The 15753-nt window shown below is 36.8% G+C and overlaps 1 protein-coding gene across 4 annotated transcripts in view; it reads left to right on the forward strand.

Annotated features, from left to right (window-relative positions):
• Positions 1 to 15753, forward strand: part of LOC127879205 (DENN domain-containing protein Crag-like) — a 97558-nt gene that overhangs the window by 31801 nt on the left and 50004 nt on the right. For all 4 annotated transcript variants that reach the window (XM_052425907.1, XM_052425906.1, XM_052425909.1 and 1 more), the window contains exons 3-9: positions 5985 to 6289; positions 7845 to 8034; positions 8984 to 9040; positions 9861 to 9930; positions 11054 to 11223; positions 12814 to 13058; positions 14902 to 15024. In XM_052425907.1, the coding sequence (XP_052281867.1) occupies positions 5994 to 6289; positions 7845 to 8034; positions 8984 to 9040; positions 9861 to 9930; positions 11054 to 11223; positions 12814 to 13058; positions 14902 to 15024 (1151 nt within the window). In that variant the 5' untranslated portion in view covers positions 5985 to 5993. The remainder of the gene's footprint in view (positions 1 to 5984; positions 6290 to 7844; positions 8035 to 8983; positions 9041 to 9860; positions 9931 to 11053; positions 11224 to 12813; positions 13059 to 14901; positions 15025 to 15753) is intronic.

Genomic DNA, 15753 nt, shown 5'->3' on the forward strand with positions numbered 1-15753 from the left:
TTTGGCATGCATGTGTATCTCATGAAGCTGCATATTTTGAGTGGTGAAAGGTCAAGGTCAAGGTCATCCTTCAAGGTCAGAGGTCAAATATATGTAGCCAAAATCGCTCATTTTATGAATACTTTTGCAATATTGAAGATAGCAACTTGATATTTGGCATGCATGTGTATCTCATGGAGCTGCACATTTTGAGTGGTGAAAGGTCAAGGTCAAGGTCATCCTTCAAGGTCAGAGGTCAATTATATGTGGCCAAAATCGCTCATTTTATGAATACTTTTGCAATATTGAAGATAGCAACTTGATATTTGGCATGCATGTGCATCTCATGGAGCTGCTCATTTTGAGTGGTGAAAGGTCAAGGTCATCCTTCAAGGTCAGAGGTCAAATATATGTGGCCCAAATCGCTTATTTTATGAATACTTTTGCAATATTGAAGATAGCAACTTGATATTTGGCACGCATGTGTATCTCATGGAGCTGCACATTTTGAGCGGTGAAAGGTCAAGGTCATCCTTCACAAGGTCAAGGTCATCCTACAATGTCAAACATCATATAGGGGGACATTGTGTTTCACAAACACATCTTGTTTTTAATATTTTGCAGAAGTTATAAGCATATTATAAATATGTGGCATATACATGTACATGTAATAGGTCCCTAGGTGGAAGGTAAAGCTTGTCATTCAAAGTTACAGATCAGATTTAAAAAAAATGTACTGTTACTATGAAAAATCTTTACCTTGAAAAAGGAAGTTTCTTTGTGTTAATGGTGCTGTTGTTTTAGAAATTCTGTTTAACAACTGATTACTGAACAGAAAAAATACAAAACAATACATCAAAACTTGAAGCAGAAACACTTAAAAATTCAAAAAATTGTTTTTGTTAATTTTTTTCATTGCACTTGAAACCTTCAATCCTTGTTATATAAGGGTTATTTACACCTGGTAAATCCAAGCAAGTTTTAACACAATCCCTAGAGTGAAACTGAACAATTTGGGAATTAGATAAAATCTTTCAGTGGCCACCAAGTCCCTGGTTAGACTGTATGAGTAGTTTCCCTTTGTAACTGTATTCCCAAATGTCATACAGCTCTTATACACTTTCAATGCAGATGGTAAGTAAATTACAAGTTCCAATTTGTCATTTCTTTATTCATATACATATGAGCAAGTAAGTTTTGTTCACAAAGACTTAATGTTATACATCTGGTTTTATAATTTCCACTGTTCTTGTTTCTTGGTAAAAGGTCAGCTTACAGTAATGGGAATATTGAAGAAAAAATACATAACAAGTCTACTTCTATTTGCTGTATACATGTACATTTGTTTTATTAGGTCTGATGAAGTACAAACTGGGCGTTAAGTGTCATGTAAAGAGTGTTAATATTTTTTAAACATGCTTATATGATACTTGTTGATAAAGAACTTGAACTTGTTGCTATGATTTTTTTTTAACAGAATACAGAATTTGTCAAATTGTAAAAAAAATAATTCTTTGTCACTCTGAGTGAAGTATGGCTATTTCTTCTAACATGTACAAATAAGAACTCCTCAAAGTGTTGTTATCTCACCTGAGCACAATATGCTCATGGTGAGCTTTTGTGATTGCCTTTTGTCCGTTGTGCGGCGTCCGTAGTGTGGCGTCAACATTTGCCTTGTTTACACTCTAGAGGCCACATTTATTGTCCAATCTTCATGAAGTTTGGTAAGAAGATTTGTCTAAATGATATCTTGGACAAGTACAATGTATGAAAATGGTCACGGTTGCTTGAAAAACATGGCCACCAGGGTGCGGGGCATTTTTCCTTATATGGCTATATATGGCTATATAAAAACCTTGTTAACACTCTAGTTTTTAAAAAACTTGAGCACTTTGTGCTCATGGTGAGCTATTGTTGTTAGTTTAGTCGGGCATGTAATCATATTTAAGTGTGTCTTCCTCGTCAAGTGTTCGCTAATTACTAATCCATAGGCCATTATTATAATTTTAATTATTCTAATCTTGACCAACTTTGTCAGAATATTAATATTGACAACATATAGACAGAGTTTGATCTGAGACAGGTGTGACAAAATAAATTTGCAGGGTAAGTATTCATCAACCCATCCTTAGACTTGAGAATAAATAATAGACTTGGGTTCCAGAAGAAGCACTTAATGACATTTAATATGTACAGGCTACCAATGGTGCTTATGTTAGGAACATAACATCCTCAGTTAAGAAATGTGTAATAAAGGGTGGTAAATGCCATGTAATATTGTTTGACTCTAAATTGAAGCATTCCTTTAATATTTAAAATGAAAGAATATGCTTTATTCTTAGTCATACAAAGTGTTTTGTTAATACAGGCTCTGGTCAATTTTGTAGCAAAAAAGTTGTGTGTCTCTATGAGCCACATTTATCATGCAATCTTTCAACTTGATCAGAATCTGTATCAGAAAAATACATGTATATGTAGGTGGAGTTGAAATCTAGGTCACCCAAGAAAAAGTTCACAAGGTCTAATCTTAGAAAAACCTTTTAACCATTCTAGAGGCCACATTTTTGACTCGATCTTAATAAAACTTATGTTATAATATTTATCTCAACATTGAACAATATCTTGTTCATGTTGGAATCTGGGTCAGATGGAGTGGGTCAATGTGACCATTTCAAGTCTTCCTCTGTTTGTTTACTTTGTATTCATGTAGCTCAGGTGAGCGCTTTAGGACCATCATGGCCCTCTTGTTTGAATTAAAGAATTCATAAATTAATGTAGTAAAGTGCATCCCACATATGCTTTTATTGCAATACATCAGACATCATCAACTGAGTGGGAGTTGTTAGGTGTAAAGGGAGAGATAACATAATCATTAAATCTGAAGACGTTGACATTGAGAGTGAAAACTACAAAGTTATGTTTTTTTACAGTTTCATTCAGCATGGATTTTGCTTTGATTGCTCTTAACTTTTCTTTGGGATTATATACCGGTAAATTTTGACTTAGAATTAGAATAAACTAGAAATGACGCGGCAGAGGCCGACGCGTATCCCCACGCGCCATGTTTGACCCAGGGGCGCCCCATGGTTGGTAATGGGTCCATGCATAGTTGAGATTGACCGTATTGTCATAAGAGAAGTTCAGTATCAATTAGAAGTGAATCGGTGTAGAAATGAAGAAATTATAGTAAAAGATAATTTTGGGTGGGTGTGGCCTATTATGGGCAGGGGGCCCCAGGGTTGGTAAAGGGGCCATACATAGTTGAGATTGACCTTATTGTCATAAGAGATGTTCAGTATCAATTTGAAGTAAATCAGTGTAGAAATGAAGAAATTATAGCAAAAGGCAATTTTTGGTGGGCGTGGCCTATGTGGGCGGGGCTCCCCAGGGTTGGTAATGGCGCCATGCATAGTTGAGATTGACTGTATTGTAATAAAAGAGGTTCAGTATCAATTTGAAGTGAATCGGTGTAGAAATGAAGAAATTATAGTAAAAGGCAATTTTGGGTGGGCGTGGCCTATGTGGCCGGGGCTCCCCAGGGTTGATAATGAGGCCATGCATAGTTGATATTGACCTTAGTGTCATAAGAGAGGCTCAGTATCAATATGAAGTAAATCGGTGCAGAAATGAAGAAGTTAATGTAAAATAACATAAAAAAAATGAGTGAAAATCTCTGACGAGGCCCCGTCCCATTTCCCATAACCCACTCCGGAAAACGGAGGCACTCCCAAAGCAAACGGACCCGATCCCAAACCGAAATTATTAATTTTTTCCCAATTTCCAAAAAAATACAAAAACAAAAATATAATATTTTTTTTTTAAGAATGAAGTGTCTTATAACTTGTGTGACTAACCAGTGTTTGTTTTGGTAAAAAATATCTGCTATAAGGTTTTGACTGTTCAGTTCTTATCACAGAGTGTAACTGTAACTGAAAAACAAAACTGCGGTACTTGAATTTACGTTGAACATGCCCAATATTGCATCTGTTTACATAAAGAAGACAAAATAACAAATAAAAACAAATTTATTTGTTAAACCACTGAATTATTTAAGCATGATTAATTCACAATTTTTTACCCAAATGAGCCGTTTCATCGAAGCAAAAATTCCCTAAATGACCAATTTTGTCGATAAAAGATTCCCAATTTGGTCAAACTCCTTTTCCCAAAATAGGCAGAAAAATCCCTGGTTGAGAAAGCATTCAGTTCAACACAGCTGAAGGTTACTCAACCGTGCAGAATATTTGTTATGCAAGCACAGTGGCTGAGAAATCCTGTTTAAATTAGACATGTACAATAACAATTCGGCAATAAAACTCAACATAGTCTTCTATTTCCAGTAGTCTGTATCCTGTGTACAAAATGTACAACATTTATACAGACAGGGTAGCTCTCGTGAAGCTTATCAAATGCAGGGGTGTTTCTAGCAATTTTTGGGAAAAGGAGTCTGGTCAAATTGGTATTTTGAAAATCGATAAAATGGCAAATTTGCAAAAAAAATTCATTTTTTTTTCCCAACAAATATTGACAACATCAGGACAAAATCATATAAATAATAGTTATATACTTTGTCAGTGCGCCAGCTGGGATTTGAAAAAGGCATGGGGGATATATTTTGTCAAAAGGAAACTGTTGAGCTCGCAGTATTTTGTCAAAAGGGCACTTTCGAGTGCAAAGTCATATCCGGAAAGCTCCCTGTTGCATATTAATTTTTATTGCATTAATAATTGTTAGAATATATTATTTCCATTATCATGCCAAAAAATTTCTACAATGAGGAATAAATAAATATATGTAATAAGAGATTTATAATTTTAATATGTCTAAAAAATAATATTTTTTATATTTTTATAAAAAGGGCAGGGCGGGGCCTCAAGTGGGCAGGGCGGGGTGCCCTTCCATTAAGGCCTAGCTGGAGCACTGCTTTGCTTAATGTTTATGAAATAAAATTGAGATATTATTATCATTTGACATTCTTCCTTAAAAAAAGATATTTATTTTTATGGGATATCGGGATTTATGTTTGCAATTTCAGTTTGGGATTGGGTACTTTTGCTTTGGGATTTGGTCCTTTGTACAGCCTTTTTTAGATAGCAGAAAAATCCCTGAAATGGTTTGGTATTAGTTCACAACCCTCAGAAATATATTATTGAAAGGTTAAAAGCAAGGCAGTCTTCATTATACTCAGCTTCGTCTAACATGGAGTCTTTAGAAATACACAATTATGTCTAAGGGAAGTCACTCGTTTGTTTGTCAGTCAGTGGGGTGGTTTGTTGATCTCTTGGCATCAAGTATCACAGATTAGTATGTGGAGTGAAAAACTTGTCTACATTTCCATATACATTTCTTAAGCAATTGAATTAAAACTAAAACATGTCATCACTGAAGTCACTGAGAAATGTTGATGTGAAAAGACTGTTTTGGTTCCCAATTATCCACATGTTCCTGAGTTGTGTACCCTTGAAATTGGTTATTTTTATGTCTGTAGCACAAAATGTTCATTGTTTTTGGAACAAACTACTTTGACATATCAATAGCATTTAACTTGAAAGTTAAAGTATGACAAGACTATGAAGTTTAAATGTGCAAAACACCTGTCATCCACAGTGACCCCAAATGTCCCGAGTTGTTTGCCCTTTAAAATACATGTAGCTTACAAAAGGGTGCGCAGGTTTAAGAACAATTTTTGATGAAGCTCTTTTTATATTTCACTATTAAGGATCTATTGAAATATGAACATAATTGACAATAGACTAATACTATGTTCTAACATCCATGTAAGTCTGTCAAGTACATTGTACTTTTAAGAGTGTTCAAGTGTTTTAAGAAGACATGTGCGTCAGAACAATTACTGTATACATGTAGCTTTTGAATGGCTAAACACACTGTCAATCAAATCTTGTTTTATGGTCAGTTTTGAATGTTATTTTTTAAACACATAAATAATTATTCACGACATAGTAGTCCTTAATTGTAAAATTTTCGTTTTGTACCCTGTTTTGCAGGGTGTGAGGATGGATGACCGGCGTGTGGCTGACTACTTTGTGGTTGCTGGGCTACCAGAGAACCCGCAGCCCCTAGAGGAGTTCTCAAATGAGGCTGCCATAAAGTCAACGTACAAGCAGGACCCTATCACAGATATCACAGTGATAAACAAGTCACTGGGGGACAAGGTGCCTAACGGGTATGTGTGCCTGGAGAAGACACCATCAGAGTACCCTGCAGATCTGAACCATGGAAGCATACTGCAGCATGAGATGTACATTTGCTACAGACGCAGCCGGGATAAACCACCGCTGACAGATGTTGGGTGGGTAGTTGCAGGATATAGTGAGGTCACTTGTATCTTTAGTGTGAAACAAGTATGTATTTGTAACATAAGTTAACATAACACAATAACATAATGAAGAAAATTGCTGATGTCATTTGGCATGCTAGTGATATGTCAAAATGGCAAAAATTGCTTTTCCTCATTTTTATGCCCCCCTTCGAAGAAGAGAGGGTATATTGTTTTGCACATGTCGGTCCGGCGGTCTGTCGGTCCGGCTGTCCGTCTGTCTACCAGATGGTTTCCGGATGATAACTCAAGAACGCTTACGCCTAGGATCATGAAACTTCATAGGCACATTGATCATGACTGGCAGATGACCCCTATTGATTTTCAGGTCACTAGGTCAAAGGTCAAGGTCACAGTGACTCGAAATAGTAAAATGGTTTCCGGATGATAACTCAAGAATGCTTACGCCTAGGATCATGAAACTTCATAGGTACATTGATCATGACTGGCAGATGACCCTTATTGATTTTCAGGTCACTAGGTCAAAGGTCAAGGTCACAGTGACTAGAAATAGTAAAATGGTTTTCGGATGATAAATCAAGAATGCTTAGGCCTAGAATCATGAAACTTCATAGGTACATTGATCATGACTGGCAGATGACCCCTATTGATTTTCAGGTCACTAGGTAAAAGGTCAAGGTCACAGTGACTCAAAACAGTAAAAAGGTTTTCCGTATGATAACTCAAGAATGCTTACACTTAGGATCATGAAACTTCATAGGAACATTGATCATGACTCGCAGATGACCCCTATTGATTTTCAGGTCACTAGGTAAAAGGTCAAGGTCACAGTGACTCGAAACAGTAAAATGGTTTCCGGATGATAACTCAAGAATGCTTACGCCTAGGATCATGAAACTTCATAGGCACATTGATCATGACTGGCAGATGACCCCAATTGATTTTCAGGTCACTAGGTCAAAGGTCAAGGTCACAGTGACTGGAAACAGTAAAATGGTTTCCGGATGATAACTCAAGAATGCTTACACCTAGGATCATGAAACTTCATAGGCACATTGATCATGACTGGCAGATGACCCCAATTGATTTTCAGGTCACTAGGTCAAAGGTCAAGGTCACAGTGACTGGAAACAGTAAAATGGTTTCCGGATGATAACTCAAGAATGCTTACACCTAGGAACATGAAACTCCATAGGTACATTGATCATGACTGGCAGATGACCCCTATTAATTTTTAGGTCACTATGTCAAAGGTCAAGGTCACAGTGGCAAAAAACATATTCACACAATGGCTGCCACTACAACTGACAGCCCATATGGGGGGCATGCATGCTTTACAAACAGCCCTTGTTTATATAAAGAGAAACTATGAAGATTATAAGCGTTGGATTGGTTTAGGAAAAGTAAGCATTTAAAAAGGAGTATGAAAATAAAATATATAGTCTATGCCAACTCCTGAAAAGGTAGCCCAATATTAAACCAAGGAAATAATTCTGCGCTTGTGTGAGAAAATAAATTCTCTGATTGCTCTTGATGTTTTTTTACGACCGCATGTATCTCCTTGCAGAGTACTGTATGAGAGCAAGGAGCGTCTGATGGGAGGCTGTGAGGTTATCCTCCAAACATACTACGGCTCCCCCGCCAACGTGAACAACAGCAGCAACCAGCACACCTACATCACATACCGTCGCGCCCCTGAGAACGCCCCCAGTGACATGCTAGCCGTTGTAGACCTCTGTGTCATACTGGAAAACAAGGTGGCTGATTGGGCTTTCAAGTGTTCTTATTTTGTGCTGTAAACAAGAGGTTTTAATATTTGCTGAAGGATGGACCTGATCTGGCCTTAACTGTCCTGACCTGACCTTTTTATGCTCCCCACTGATATTCAGAATTTCTTGTATTTCATAGCCAGGGCACATTTTGTGGGGATTCTTAAGTTATTTTTAATTTAAGATGACAGAAATTAGATTTTGAACATTTACCAGACACAAACGTGTGATAAACACTTATGACATTATATTGGCACTATCTGAGTTGAATCTTAAAATAATATTTATACATCTCCTTTTCATTAAATCAAATTATAATAAAATTCAGAATTTTTAACCAATATTATAAATAAATTAATTGAAACCAGCCATGGTCAATTTTGTGTGCCATGTATATGTTGTACATTCAATCTAACTCAACCCCAATTAAACCCTCAGTCTACTTGTTATTTTGCCCGTGGTAGGGTGGCATATAGCATTGGAACTGTCTGTCCGTTCGTTCGTATGTCCGAAAACTTTAACATAGGCCATAACTTTTGCAATATTGAAGATAGCAACTTGATATTTGGCATGCATGTCTCTCTCATAGAGCTGCACATTTTGAGAAGTGAAAGGTCAAGGTCATCCTTCAAGGTCAAAGGTCAAAAAAACAAATCAAGGGAAGTAACAAGCTTTAAAGGGAGATAATTTCTATTTATCATTTGGCAGGTACAGATCATTTTCACAAGGGAAGTAATATTTTCAATTATATCCCTTTAAAAAATATTACTTCCCTTGTAAAAATTATCTGTACCTGCCAAATGTTAATAAAAAGTATAATAAAAGCGGCGTAGTAGGGGCATTGTGTTTGTGACGAACACATCTCTTGTTATCTCTTCTCTCTCCCTCTGTGTCTCAATTGTTGTGCTGATGTCTCTCCTCTGTGTGACCGTTTCAGGGAGAGGGACCGCCGCACTCCTACTGTCAGATACACAAGAACCTCAACAGGTCGATGGTATGTTGCACCTGGCTGAGCGTGAACACACAGGCCTCACTCTTGCTTTTGGGAATTTAAGAGAAAGATTGTTCTTTAATCATTTAGCCAAATGATGAAACAAATGGGGTCTTATGCCATATGCAGACAGCATAAGTCCAGACCAGCCTGTGCATTCATTCTTATTTGCTATAAAGTCATGGAATTTGGTGTGGTCTAATTTTTCAACACAGTTACTCCTGAACAGACTGCAAGAATTTGTCTGGAGCTTTGCTGGCTGCATATGGCATAAGAAACCTTTTCGCATGAAGCTGCTCTTGTAACTTTATTTTTAAAAGTGTCCAAAGCATCCTTTATCTTTGCTCTTTTAGAACTCTAGTAATAACTTTTCAACTAATGATTGAATCAATAATCATGCAAGAAAGTTATTTACTCTAATGAGAGCTATAAAGACACAAACTTCTCCGTTTGAGAAAAAAAACAGTGGCCAGGTGGTCAGGCTGGATAGCTTAGTTTTAACTTGGTCATAAAATCCTTACTACTGCCACCCTCCCCCTACCTCTGAAAGAAGGACAGTTGTCAGTTACTACTGGCATAAGTACATGTATGTGCACATAGTTCTAGTAAACCAGCTTACCCAGTAAAAGTGCAAGTTGGTTGACAGATCCCATTATATGACTGAAATGGCAAAACAACAACAACAATTGACTATGCAGATGCTATTGTCTCGATTTTAAAAAGTGATATCAGAATCTGACAATAAAATGCTTCAGACCATTTTCAATGTGTTTGGGGTAAGATTCATCTTCATATATGTATGCATATTTTGTCTTCCTTATAGGTGGGTTCAAGTGTTTATCTCTGCTACAAGAAAGCCATGACCAAGACAGATATTCTAGCATACAAGCCAGGTACTATACAGGTCTTAGAGGGTTCATAATTAATAAACACCAAATTTTTTTTGATTTATTAATGATTTTTAATGTTCACTAATATTATACTCCTTGTAAGAAGTAGAGGGATGTATACTTGTTTAACCATGGACGTCTGTGTGTACAAACCTGTCAGACGAGGAACGTGTAGATTTTTCTATGTTTAATATTTAAACTTGCCAGAATTATTCCTTATATTATCAAGTTATCAAAGGCAGATAATCCTATGTTAAAAATTAATTAATTAAGTTATACCCCATTTTCAAGGTAGAACTTATATAACAAGAATACTACAACTTTCTACATTACAAGCAACATCCGGGGACATTTGTCACTGCTGTTACAAGCTCTAGTTACATTTTTTTGTTTGATAAATGTTAAGGAGCCATTCTGGACTGATATTCAATAAATTAGTCAATTGTATAACTCGTAAGATCATGTTTTAGCCCTGTTTCCTCTTTCCCATTTTCAGTAGCCAATAAATAAAAAACCTGATGCTTGCAAATCAAACGCAAGGAAATATTTTTAATAGCTAATATTCATAATGACGAGACAGCAATCTGAACCTATTCCGTGTTTTTTTTTTTTTTTAAATTTATGTTGTATATAATTAATTGTGCTCAGTATCTTATATTTTTAAAGAAAAATAATTCACTACAAGGCCAAATTTTAAAAAGATAGAATTTTTGAGAACAAATAAACACAGCTGGATTGTTTAATGTATTTTTAATCTGACCATGTATATATTTTTATATAGCATATGATAGGTAATTAATGCTCTTTATTGTACAAATTTCAGGCAAATGACAATTTTATTGTTTAATAAGTTCCCGATGTCTTCCTCCCCTAAAATACAAAGGCTAAGGTGTTTTCTCTCAAAAAGGCTTAATGAAACTACCAAGTGAGCTCCATCAGAAGAAAGTGGGTCTCATGTGGCCTTCTTTGCTTTGACCTGCATATGCATTTTTAGTCATTATAAGACCGGGTAGCTCCCGACTGCTAAAAGGCACAAGCTGATCTGGAGCTAGGCTGGAGGCATACAGCTTAAGAACCATTTTCCTACAACGCAGCTCACATTATATTCTTGTTTTCTGGTTGCCAGCGGTGCTGGACCGATACCCCCGTGAGGACTATGAAGACTTCCCCCTGCCCGAGTCGGTAGCCATGTTCTGTCTGCCCATGGGGGCCACTGTGGAGTGCTGGTCAGCCAAGTCTCAGCACCCCCTGCCAGTCTACTCAACTTTCGTGCTGACAGGCATCGGCTGGAATAAGGTGGCTAGCATAAAGTATAGTGTGTTGTAGGAGTTTACTGTGAAACTGTATTTGATATCTGATCTACCGTAAAAAGTTGTGTATAAGGCGCACTTTTTTACCCCAAAATTTCATTTTAAAAACTTGATGCGCGTTATGCACAACTTCAGCCATGCCAAGACATTTTTTCGCTGTCAGTTACCCAGTAGCGGTAATTCGCATCATTCTGTTTTCCGGTGTTTTAACTGTAACTATGTTAATAATAGTGTTATATTGACGATCTGAATAAGATGAACAAACATTATAAAGTTAACATATATATTTTCTATCTTTTTCAGGTACGTACAGAGCATTGAAATCAAATAAATTTGAAGAAGAGAATGAAAAACGAGGAGGCCATTTTTATTTAAATGTTATTGTTTACTTTTCCCACAATATTATACCCTACTGTACTAGGGTTACACAATTTATTTGGGGGCACTTGTCGATTTACAATAGTATGTCGGCAAGGTATTTCCCGATATATTTAAGATTATTTTTCTTGCTTTTCAAATGTGTTAATAAAATTGATGCTGTGTTTGTTTACACGTTTTCATACGTCTTGTCAAGATTGAGGATGTGATTATTGAGCAATTTGCGTTACCTGTCAAGTTTTGTGTAGCTGGGCTATTATCAAAACATGCGAACCGGCAAACGGCTTCACAACTCCATTGTTTGTTTATCGCCGGTAATGTCGTGATGGTGTTGAGAAGTTTGAGTCGTTAAAGTCTCCTGTCAATTTTAGACACTCGAAAAGAACGCATGATATCGGCATTGTAAATAAAACGCGCGGTTGTGAATTAGTCATGCATGAATAACCAGGTGACAATACCAATCAATAATGTCAGTTTCTTAGTTATAACTAATCCATCCGTTATGTGTACTCCACGATAAAATCGTGGACAGTTACTTCGGAGACATATGATGAAAACCTTGATGGTATCCTCTTGGAAAGTGTGCATTTCATGCATAATTCATTTAAATCCAAACATTTATTTTTACGCATAATATGATTAAAAAAAACACCAACTAGTTGAATCGTTATCGTCTTAAAAATAATTTATAATTGAAGCAATAAAAGAATAAGTAAGATCGGCAATGTAAATATAACGATTTTCAGTTAGCCTGCGGTACGGAATTTTTCCCCCGATTTTTTTGCTTCAAAAACTTTTTTCCCGATTTTTTAGCTTTAAAAAGTAGATGCGCGTTATACATAAATGCGCGTTATACACAACGTTTTACGGTAAACATTCTTTTGCAAATGGGTCAGCTTTACACTTGACACTGGGTTTATTTTAGAATAGGCGCTGTACCAGTGGTAGAGTAAATTTATGCTGACATGCTTTGGTACACAGTTATCTTTTTTATCTTATTTGCATCCTTATTTTGTCCAATAAACCATAAAGAAATTGTCAGTAGTTAATTATATACATGCGTTGTCTTTATTCTTGGCCTATAGAAGGAAAATCTGTCCAAAGAATTTTAAAGCCTTTGCCCATGAGGAGAGAAAAATCTAACAATACTGCTTGAAATGAATCTCACTTACCAATCAAGCCTGTGTTGTGTTCACAGGTGTATGGTGCAGCCATCACTTTCTACGAGGAGTACCCGGAAGACAAGCTGTCCGACTTCCAGATGCGCAACCTCGGGGTCAAGAACAAGAACATTCGGGAGCAGTACCGCATCAGGAAGACTGTGCACTCCAACAAGTCCATCTGCTTGCTGTCTCACTGGCCGTTCTTCGACCCCTTCCGCAAGCTGCTGTCTTACCTGCACAGGGTCTCCATCACTAGCTCTCATATCGTGCCTATTGAACGGTAATACTGGGGGCTTTGTGGTTGATGTCGATTGAATTTTATTTAATATATTTAATTGAATTGTATTCATTAATATGTAAAATTAAATGTTTTAATAGATTATTGCTTTTCTGAATTTAGTTCTTAGATTATTATTTTTTAGTTAAATGGTATAAAATAAGGAAGAATATAAAATATATATTTTAGTTTTTAGTTTAAACCTATTTATTTTAGCTCGATTGCATTGTAAGCCTAAGGCTTATTTGAAACGCTCTCGAGTCCGTTGTCTGGGCCTAGAGCCAGTACTTGGTGTCTATGGGGGAGATTTAAAGAACGCTCCCACAGTGGGGATCGAACCCGTGACCTCCCAGTCGCTAGGCGGACACCATATCCATTCAGAGCTCCAGATAATTTTTTCAGTCAAGGGGTATTTCACTCATGAAATTTTTAATTGACGAGTAAAAATCAAAATCCGATTTGGCAAGCCAATGTTTAGCACACACTGTACAGCCACGATCAAAATCTTCTAAGCTTGGCCCACAAAACTTGTTTATAATATGTGTATTTCGGCTGCCATTTAAAAAGCGCTTGAAGGAAAAAGGTTTTTCCATAGAGATGTACTGATAGCAAAAATTAAATGCTTAAAGTTGGGCGATTTGGGTTTTTATCGAATGTGATGTCAAAGGTTTTCACCATAAGCGTATACATGTATTGATTCTCATCAATGCAGCGGGGAGCCCGTTGTGTCAACATCGGCCTTTATCGTGGGCCAAAATAAAATGATACCGTTCTGACTGAGGAGTAAATTAGGTCAGGGACCACATTATATACATAGATGGTCATGTCCAATCTCTTGCACGACGGTTACATTACATTCACCTCTGTGATGGGCTCAGAACGGACTATTTTTATGAAAGCGACTAATTCATGTGATGATCATTCCAAGCGTTCATCATGGAGGTTACAGTATACTAAACAATCTCTTGCATGACGGTTACATTACATTCACTTTATTAAAAAAAAACATCTCATACCATAATATCTTATATCAGTCTTAATTCATCATTATAAAATTGATATGTTTTTTTTATGTTAACAAACCTACGTACATACATACGTCGAAGAAATGCCTAACGTCACTCAATAAAAATTATGTTCAATTGTTTCCATTTGTGAAGTCCTTGGAATGATTCGATCTGCGTAAAAGGGCAATAAAATAGTTCCAAAGAGTTGCATTAAAACTCGCAAGTTTGTGCACGATGTATCGTAAATTTAAAATTCCTATTTCATTATTTTACGCCTCTGATCCTAAAAAAGTCCAAATCAAATATACTTAGAATGCGATTGTTCGGTTTTACCTAGTTTCTGGGCAATATGGCATGCTGAGCGTTTCGCAGAGGTGTATGTGAGAGCAAGGAACGACAACTCTGCGTGGAGATTGGGTCATGTCACTACGTTTTTACCGGTGTGGACACAATGACGGGAACCAGTCATGTTTACATGAATTTATATGCATGTATAAACGGCTAATACGCATTGAAATTGCACATGATGCGTAATCCGTATTTAGCCAGGAGTTTTTTTACTTAACAAAATTTTAAGTCATGCGTATTTGCTTTTTTTCATGCGTATTTTACGCAAATACGCATTTTATCTGGCCCTCTGTATCCATTACACCACGGCAACCTGATATTTTAGTGCACTATACAACAGCTTTTTGAAATACATGAACCACTGTTTTATTTAAAGTTTCAGATTCGATCCTGTGATGTTGTTGAGTGATTTTAAGTGTTTCATTGCAGACAGTAACATATTGGGAATAACAGACTAATACATACTTAAAGCCGTTCTGTACAACTTGTAGGCACATCTCCCACTTCATGTACGATGTTCCCTACCCCTCGCCCCAGCGACCACGTATCCTTGTGCAGCTCAATCAGGACTCTATATGCCTCTCCATGCCAGAAGACTCGCCCCTTCCTCAGACGTGAGTTGATAAGTACTTGTAGAAAGTAGTTCATGACCAATCATCACACAAGATGTGGCCAGGCTGGAAATGAACTCATGGTCCGTTGATTGGTGGTCCAGGGCTCTACCAACTGAGCTAGCAGGCTTATATTCCTTAAACCAGAGCTTGTGGCAGAGTCTACTGAAATAAAAGTGGGCTTTTTTATCACTTCAATTAGTGGTGTGACTGAGGTTTAATACTTGGGGAAATGTAAATACTAAACATATACAACAAAAATTATTGTTGTAGAAGGAATCAGTGTTTTATATTATAAAACTAGTTCGGAGGTTGTAATTTACTGGGCTGATGATGCCTTCTGGCAGGTAGAAACACTCCCTTAGCAGCAGCTTTGTGTACATCAAATGACCAAGGTACAAGGTTGCTTCATATTCAAATTTTATCATATAATAGCTTTTATATTAAATATTTTACATTAATCTGAATGTTCAGTATTGCAAAAAGAGGCCACCATTGGAATTATAGCCCATCGCACTACCTTTTATACAATATCCTGGGGTAAAACTATGGACTGCATCATGTTAAAATGTGTCAAATGCCATGGTCTTGGGTAGCTCCAGTGTAGTGTAGTTCTATAATAGTTGTTGACAATATTTGGCAAGTGCACATGCCTGTCTGGAGGTTTGCTTTTCCTAATGGCATGTATGCCCATTTTGGCATGAAGCGGGTCCAATACTGTTCTGTGTTTGA

Source organism: Dreissena polymorpha, chromosome 4, assembly GCF_020536995.1.
Source record: "Dreissena polymorpha isolate Duluth1 chromosome 4, UMN_Dpol_1.0, whole genome shotgun sequence".
NCBI lineage: Eukaryota > Metazoa > Mollusca > Bivalvia > Myida > Dreissenidae > Dreissena > Dreissena polymorpha.